Source organism: Oncorhynchus masou, unplaced genomic scaffold (genome assembly GCF_036934945.1).
Source record: "Oncorhynchus masou masou isolate Uvic2021 unplaced genomic scaffold, UVic_Omas_1.1 unplaced_scaffold_181, whole genome shotgun sequence".
Taxonomy (NCBI): domain Eukaryota; kingdom Metazoa; phylum Chordata; class Actinopteri; order Salmoniformes; family Salmonidae; genus Oncorhynchus; species Oncorhynchus masou.
The window spans coordinates 1959766-1969217 of NW_027016550.1; the positions used below are offsets into that span (position 1 = coordinate 1959766).

At 46.0% G+C, this 9452-nt stretch overlaps 1 protein-coding gene across 2 annotated transcripts in view; it reads left to right on the forward strand.

The window, feature by feature from the left end:
- LOC135538769 (protein flightless-1 homolog) overlaps nucleotides 1–7084 on the forward strand; it is a 92340-nt gene extending 85256 nt beyond the window's left edge. The window contains exons 30-31 of one of the 2 annotated variants that reach the window (XM_064964682.1): nucleotides 4147–4212; nucleotides 6593–7084. In XM_064964682.1, coding sequence (XP_064820754.1) covers nucleotides 4147–4212; nucleotides 6593–6727 — 201 coding nt within the window. In that variant the 3' untranslated portion in view covers nucleotides 6728–7084. Of the gene's footprint in view, nucleotides 1–4146; nucleotides 4213–5191; nucleotides 5228–6592 lie in introns of those variants that run through there. The other variant, XM_064964683.1, reaches the window with a different exon arrangement.
- Nucleotides 7085–9452: the final 2368 nt, after the last annotated feature.

Below are 9452 nucleotides of genomic sequence, written 5' to 3' on the forward strand. Positions count from 1 at the left end.
CTGTACGCTACACCTGTCTGTCTATATACACCTGTACGCTACACCTGTCTGTCTATATACACCTGTATGCTACACCTGTCTGTCTATATACACCTGTACGCTACACCTGTCTGTCTATATACACCTGTACGCTACACCTGTCTGTCTATATACACCTGTACGCTACACCTGTCTGTCTATATACACCTGTACGCTACACCTGTCTGTCTATATACACCTGTACGCTACACCTGTCTGTCTATATACACCTGTACGCTACACCTGTCTGTCTATATACACCTGTACGCTACACCTGTCTGTCTATATACACCTGTACGCTACACCTGTCTGTCTATATACACCTGTACGCTACACCTGTCTGTCCATATACACCTGTACGCTACACCTGTCTGTCCATATACACCTGTACGCTACACCTGTCTGTCCATATACACCTGTACGCTACACCTGTCTGTCCATATACACCTGTACGCTACACCTGTCTGTCTATATACACCTGTACGCTACACCTGTCTGTCTATATACACCTGTACGCTACACCTGTCTGTCTATATACACCTGTACGCTACACCTGTCTGTCTATATACACCTGTACGCTACACCTGTCTGTCTATATACACCTGTACGCTACACCTGTCTGTCTATATACACCTGTACGCTACACCTGTCTGTCCATATACACCTGTACGCTACACCTGTCTGTCTATATACACCTGTACGCTACACCTGTCTGTCTATATACACCTGGACGCTACACCTGTCTGTCTATATACACCTGGACGCTACACCTGTCTGTCTATATACACCTGGACGCTACACCTGTCTGTCTATATACACCTGTACGCTACACCTGTCTGTCTATATACACCTGGACGCTACACCTGTCTGTCTATATACACCTGGACGCTACACCTGTCTGTCTATATACACCTGTACACTACACTTGTCTGTCTATATACACCTGGACACTACACCTGTCTGTCTATATACAGGGCCTGGACACTACACCTGTCTGTCTATATACACCTGGACGCTACACTTGTCTGTCTATATACACCTGGACGCTACACCTGTCTGTCTATATACAGGGCCTGGACACTACACCTGTCTGTCTATATACACCTGTACACTACACCTGTCTGTCTATATACACCTGTCTGTCTATATACACCTGTACACTACACCTGTCTGTCTATATACACCTGTACACTACACCTGTCTGTCTATATACACCTGGACGCTACACCTGTCTGTCTATATACACCTGGACGCTACACCTGTCTGTCTATATACACCTGTACGCTACACCTGTCTGTCTATATACACCTGGACGCTACACCTGTCTGTCTATATACACCTGGACACTACACCTGTCTGTCTATATACACCTGTACACTACACTTGTCTGTCTATATACACCTGGACACTACACCTGTCTGTCTATATACAGGGCCTGGACACTACACCTGTCTGTCTATATACACCTGGACACTACACCTGTCTGTCTATATACACCTGGACACTACACCTGTCTGTCTATATACACCTGTACGCTACACCTGTACGCTACACCTGTCTGTCTATATACACCTGTCTGTCTATATACACCTGTACACTACACCTGTCTGTCTATATACACCTGTCTGTCTATATACACCTGTACACTACACCTGTCTGTCTATATACACCTGGACACTACACCTGTCTGTCTATATACACCTGGACACTACACCTGTCTGTCTATATACACCTGGACACTACACCTGTCTGTCTATATACACCTGTACGCTACACCTGTCTGTCTATATACACCTGTACGCTACACCTGTCTATATACACCTGTACGCTACACCTGTCTGTCTATATACACCTGTACGCTACACCTGTCTGTCTATATACACCTGTACGCTACACCTGTCTGTCTATATACACCTGTACGCTACACCTGTCTGTCTATATACACCTGTACGCTACACCTGTCTGTCTATATACACCTGTACGCTACACCTGTCTGTCTATATACACCTGTACGCTACACCTGTCTGTCTATATACACCTGTACGCTACACCTGTCTGTCTATATACACCTGGACGCTACACCTGTCTGTCTATATACACCTGTCTGTCTATATACACCTGGACACTACACCTGTCTGTCTATATACACCTGGACACTACACCTGTCTGTCTATATACACCTGTCTGTCCATATACACCTGTACGCTACACCTGTCTGTCTATATACACCTGTACGCTACACCTGTCTGTCTATATACACCTGTACGCTACACCTGTCTGTCTATATACACCTGTACGCTACACCTGTCTGTCTATATACACCTGTACGCTACACCTGTCTGTCTATATACACCTGTACGCTACACCTGTCTGTCTATATACACCTGTACGCTACACCTGTCTGTCTATATACACCTGTACGCTACACCTGTCTGTCTATATACACCTGTACGCTACACCTGTCTGTCTATATACACCTGTACGCTACACCTGTCTGTCTATATACACCTGTACCCTACACCTGTCTGTCTATATACACCTGTACCCTACACCTGTCTGTCTATATACACCTGGACGCTACACCTGTCTGTCTATATACACCTGGACGCTACACCTGTCTGTCTATATACACCTGGACGCTACACCTGTCTGTCTATATACACCTGGACGCTACACCTGTCTGTCTATATACACCTGGACGCTACACCTGTCTGTCTATATACACCTGGACGCTACACCTGTCTGTCTATATACACCTGGACGCTACACCTGTCTGTCTATATACACCTGGACGCTACACCTGTCTGTCTATATACACCTGGACGCTACACCTGTCTGTCTATATACACCTGGACGCTACACCTGTCTGTCTATATACACCTGGACGCTACACCTGTCTGTCTATATACACCTGGACGCTACACCTGTCTGTCTATATACACCTGGACGCTACACCTGTCTGTCTATATACACCTGGACGCTACACCTGTCTGTCTATATACACCTGGACGCTACACCTGTCTGTCTATATACACCTGTACGCTACACCTGTCTGTCTATATACACCTGTACGCTACACCTGTCTGTCTATATACACCTGTACGCTACACCTGTCTGTCTATATACACCTGGACACTACACCTGTCTGTCTATATACACCTGTCTGTCTATATACACCTGGACACTACACCTGTCTGTCTATGGACACTACACCTGTCTGTCTATATACACCTGGACACTACACCTGTCTGTCTATATACACCTGTCTGTCTATATACACCTGGACACTACACCTGTCTGTCTATATACACCTGGACACTACACCTGTCTGTCTATATACACCTGGACACTACACCTGTCTGTCTATATACACCTGTACGCTACACCTGTCTGTCTATATACACCTGGACGCTACACCTGTCTGTCTATATACACCTGTCTGTCTATATACACCTGGACACTACACCTGTCTGTCTATATACACCTGGACACTACACCTGTCTGTCTATGGACACTACACCTGTCTGTCTATATACACCTGGACACTACACCTGTCTGTCTATATACACCTGTCTGTCTATATACACCTGGACACTACACCTGTCTGTCTATATACACCTGGACACTACACCTGTCTGTCTATATACACCTGGACACTACACCTGTCTGTCTATATACACCTGGACGCTACACCTGTCTGTCTATATACACCTGGACGCTACACCTGTCTGTCTATATACACCTGTACGCTACACCTGTACGCTACACCTGTCTGTCTATATACACCTGTACGCTACACCTGTCTGTCTATATACACCTGTACGCTACACCTGTCTGTCTATATACACCTGTACGCTACACCTGTCTGTCTATATACACCTGTACGCTACACCTGTCTGTCTATATACACCTGTCTGTCTATATACACCTGTACACTACACTTGTCTGTCTATATACACCTGGACACTACACCTGTCTGTCTATATACAGGGCCTGGACACTACACCTGTCTGTCTATATACACCTGGACACTACACCTGTCTGTCTATATACACTACACCTGTCTTTCTATATACAGGGCCTGGACACTACACCTGTAATAGTGTTTCCTGTCTCTCTCTCTGTCAGGTGTACATGTGGGTGGGAACTCAGACCAGTCAGGTAGAAATTAAACTCAGCCTCAAAGCCTGCCAGGTAAGCGATGTGACCCTCTCGCGCCTCTACTGTAATGATTTTCAGGCTGGAATTGAATCCGATCCCACTTTGTCAGCTATGATCCATTTAAAGGCAATGTTCCTGTTCCAAGACCACATTCACAGTGAACCCTGCACATGTTGGCTCAATTACCTTTAAATGGAGCACAGGAGACAGAGTGATGGGATTGAACCCTGGCCGCCTTTTCATGATTTACTGTGTCTAGATGTCAGTCTATTGTTTTATTATATCTTTACTGTGTCTAGATGTCATTCTGTCAGTCTATTGTTTTACTAGATCTTTACTGTGTCTAGATGTCAGTCTATTGTTTTACTAGATCTTTACTGTGTCTAGATGTCATTCTGTCAGTCTATTGTTTTACTAGATCTTTACTGTGTCTAGATGTCATTCTGTCAGTCTATTGTTTTACTATATCTTTACTGTGTCTAGGTGACATTCTGTCAGTCTATTGTTTTACTGTGTCTCGATGTCATTCTGTCAGTCTATTGTTTTACTATATCTTTACTGTGTCTAGGTGACATTCTGTCAGTCTATTGTTTTACTATATCTTTACTGTGTCTAGGTGACATTCTGTCAGTCTATTGTTTTACTATATCTTTACTGTGTCTAGGTGACATTCTGTCAGTCTATTGTTTTACTATATCTTTACTGTGTCTAGGTGACATTCTGTCAGTCTATTGTTTTACTATATCTTTACTGTGTCTAGGTGACATTCTGTCAGTCTATTGTTTTACTATATCTTTAGAGTGTCTAGATGTCAGTCTATTGTTTTATTAGATCTTTACTGTGTCTAGATGTCAGTCTAGTGTTTTACTAGATCTTTACTGTGTCTCGATGTCATTCTGTCAGTCTATTGTTTTACTAGATCTTTACTGTGTCTAGATGCTGTCAGCACCACTTCCGCAGCTCAGATTGTTGTTCCATGTGAACATAATGAAGGTGGTTTTGTCTCCTCTAGGTCTACATCCAGCACATGTGAACATAATGAAGGTGGTTTTGTCTCCTCTAGGTCTACATCCAGCACATGTGAACATAATGAAGGTGGTTTTGTCTCCTCTAGGTCTACATCCAGCACATGTGAACATGGTTTTGTCTCCTCTAGGTCTACATCCAGCACATGTGAACATAATGAAGGTGGTTTTGTCTCCTCTAGGTCTACATCCAGCACATGTGAACATGGTTTTGTCTCCTCTAGGTCTACATCCAGCACATGTGAACATAATGAAGGTGGTTTTGTCTCCTCTAGGTCTACATCCAGCACATGTGAACATGGTTTTGTCTCCTCTAGGTCTACATCCAGCACATGTGAACATAATGAAGGTGGTTTTGTCTCCTCTAGGTCTACATCCAGCACATGTGAACATAATGAAGGTGGTTTTGTCTCCTCTAGGTCTACATCCAGCACATGTGAACATAATGAAGGTGGTTTTGTCTCCTCTAGGTCTACATCCAGCACATGTGAACATAATGAAGGTGGTTTTGTCTCCTCTAGGTCTACATCCAGCACATGTGAACATAATGAAGGTGGTTTTGTCTCCTCTAGGTCTACATCCAGCACATGTGAACATAATGAAGGTGGTTTTGTCTCCTCTAGGTCTACATCCAGCACATGTGAACATAATGAAGGTGGTTTTGTCTCCTCTAGGTCTACATCCAGCACATGTGAACATAATGAAGGTGGTTTTGTCTCCTCTAGGTCTACATCCAGCACATGTGAACATAATGAAGGTGGTTTTGTCTCCTCTAGGTCTACATCCAGCACATGTGAACATAATGAAGGTGGTTTTGTCTCCTCTAGGTCTACATCCAGCACATGTGAACATAATGAAGGTGGTTTTGTCTCCTCTAGGTCTACATCCAGCACATGTGAACATAATGAAGGTGGTTTTGTCTCCTCTAGGTCTACATCCAGCACATGTGAACATAATGAAGGTGGTTTTGTCTCCTCTAGGTCTACATCCAGCACATGTGAACATAATGAAGGTGGTTTTGTCTCCTCTAGGTCTACATCCAGCACATGTGAACATAATGAAGGTGGTTTTGTCTCCTCTAGGTCTACATCCAGCACATGTGAACATAATGAAGGTGGTTTTGTCTCCTCTAGGTCTACATCCAGCACATGTGAACATAATGAAGGTGGTTTTGTCTCCTCTAGGTCTACATCCAGCACATGTGAACATAATGAAGGTGGTTTTGTCTCCTCTAGGTCTACATCCAGCACATGTGAACATAATGAAGGTGGTTTTGTCTCCTCTAGGTCTACATCCAGCACATGTGAACATAATGAAGGTGGTTTTGTCTCCTCTAGGTCTACATCCAGCACATGTGAACATAATGAAGGTGGTTTTGTCTCCTCTAGGTCTACATCCAGCACATGCGTTCTAAGGAGACGGAGACCCCCAGGAAGCTGCGTCTGGTCAGGAAGGGAAACGAGCCACACTGCTTCACACGATGCTTCCACGGCTGGGGCGCCTTCAAGACTGCGCTCGCGTAGACACGTCTACATGGCCACGGTCTTTAGGACCACGCTGGGTCTATGTTGGCTTGATTCCCCAGTCACCCTCCCCGTTCCCCTATCCCCCCCCCCCTCACCTCTGTTCCCGTCTCCTCCCTCCTCTCAGGATCTCCGTGGCAACGACGTGCCCGTTCTGACATCCCAGACACAGAGAGAGGAATCTGTTGTGTGTTTCAGTGATTGGTCCGGGCCGTAAATTTTTGTAATACCAGATATAGATGTATATTTACTAGACTGCCATCTTCTACTGTACTGCAGCAGCTCAACGTGTGCACGCTGTCACTTGCAGACACTATTTATGGATTTTATATGAGAATAAAGTTTCAGTGAACCTGCTGTCTGCTACCTGGTCTCAAGTTGACTTTGCTTTTCATTTACGTATCTATTCAACCTGTTGTGGCGGGGAAAAATCTGATTGTTGCAGTTCCTGATGTTTTGTCCACTCAGTGTAAATGACTTGTTTTATAACCTTCTGATCGCTGGAGACGTGAGACCAGTCGTCATGGCAGCAAACTGAAGCATGTCAATTTTTGTCTGTTAGATGCTACTGCTGGAGCTAAAAACACAAGCATTTCACTACAATGTGACCAAATTAAAATGTGTTTTTGATTTGTAAAGTTGTTGAAAACGCTGTGACGTTATGCAGAATTGAAATTGTACGGCCGTTTAACTTGCAGGGACGTGACCACTAGTCAAGTCTTTCAGGACACTTGAGTGTCACAGCATCCGCTGGTCTGATCGTTCCGGTTAATTCCACGGTTCGTTCCCTTCAGGTGGTAATAGACCAGAGGTTCGTTCCCTTCAGGTGGTAGTAGACCAGAGGTTCGTTCCCTTCAGGTGGTAGTAGACCAGAGGTTCGTTCCCTTCAGGTGGTAATAGACCAGAGGACCGTTCCCTTCAGGTGGTAATAGACCAGAGGTTCGTTCCCTTCAGGTGGTAGTAGACCAGAGGTTCGTTCCCTTCAGGTGGTAGTAGACCAGAGGTTCGTTCCCTTCAGGTGGTAGTAGACCAGAGGTTCGTTCCCTTCAGGTGGTAATTGACCAGAGGTTCGTTCCCTTCAGGTGGTAGTAGACCAGAGGTTCGTTCCCTTCAGGTGGTAATTGACCAGAGGTTCGTTCCCTTCAGGTGGTAGTAGACCAGAGGTTCGTTCCCTTCAGGTGGTAGTAGACCAGAGGTTCGTTCCCTTCAGGTGGTAATTGACCAGAGGTTCGTTCCCTTCAGGTGGTAGTAGACCAGAGGTTCGTTCCCTTCAGGTGGTAGTAGACCAGAGGTTCGTTCCCTTCAGGTGGTAGTAGACCAGAGGTTCGTTCCCTTCAGGTGGTAGTAGACCAGAGGTTCGTTCCCTTCAGGTGGTAGTAGACCAGAGGTTCGTTCCCTTCAGGTGGTAATAGACCAGAGGTTCGTTCCCTTCCGGTGGTAGTAGACCAGAGGTTCGTTCCCTTCAGGTGGTAATAGACCAGAGGTTCGTTCCCTTCAGGTGGTAGTAGACCAGAGGTTCGTTCCCTTCAGGTGGGAATAGACCAGAGGTTCGTTCCCTTCAGGTGGTAGTAGACCAGAGGTTCGTTCCCTTCAGGTGGTAGTAGACCAGAGGTTCGTTCCCTTCAGGTGGTAGTAGACCAGAGGTTCGTTCCCTTCAGGTGGTAATTGACCAGAGGTTCGTTCCCTTCAGGTGGTAGTAGACCAGAGGTTCGTTCCCTTCAGGTGGTAGTAGACCAGAGGTTCGTTCCCTTCAGGTGGTAGTAGACCAGAGGTTCGTTCCCTTCAGGTGGTAATTGACCAGAGGTTCGTTCCCTTCAGGTGGTAATAGACCAGAGGTTCGTTCCCTTCAGGTGTTAGTAGACCAGAGGTTCGTTCCCTTCAGGTGGTAGTAGACCAGAGGTTCGTTCCCTTCAGGTGGTAGTAGACCAGAGGTTCGTTCCCTTCAGGTGGTAATTGACCAGAGGTTCGTTCCCTTCAGGTGGGAATAGACCAGAGGTTCGTTCCCTTCAGGTGGTGGTAGTAGACCAGAGGTTCGTTCCCTTCAGGTGGTAGTAGACCAGAGGTTCGTTCCCTTCAGGTGGTAGTAGACCAGAGGTTCGTTCCCTTCAGGTGGTAATTGACCAGAGGTTCGTTCCCTTCAGGTGGTAGTAGACCAGAGGTTCGTTCCCTTCAGGTGGTAGTAGACCAGAGGTTCGTTCCCTTCAGGTGGTAATAGACCAGAGGTTCGTTCCCTTCAGGTGGTAATTGACCAGAGGTTCGTTCCCTTCAGGTGTTAGTAGACCAGAGGTTCGTTCCCTTCAGGTGGTAGTAGACCAGAGGTTCGTTCCCTTCAGGTGGTAGTAGACCAGAGGTTCGTTCCCTTCAGGTGGTAGTAGACCAGAGGTTCGTTCCCTTCAGGTGGTAATTGACCAGAGGTTCGTTCCCTTCAGGTGGGAATAGACCAGAGGTTCGTTCCCTTCAGGTGGTGGTAGTAGACCAGAGGTTCGTTCCCTTCAGGTGGTAGTAGACCAGAGGTTCGTTCCCTTCAGGTGGTAGTAGACCAGAGGTTCGTTCCCTTCAGGTGGTAGTAGACCAGAGGTTCGTTCCCTTCAGGTGGTAGTAGACCAGAGGTTCGTTCCCTTCAGGTGGTAATTGACCAGAGGTTCGTTCCCTTCAGGTGGTAATAGACCAGAGGTTCGTTCCCTTCAGGTGGTAATAGACCAGAGGTTCGTTCCCTTCAGGTGTT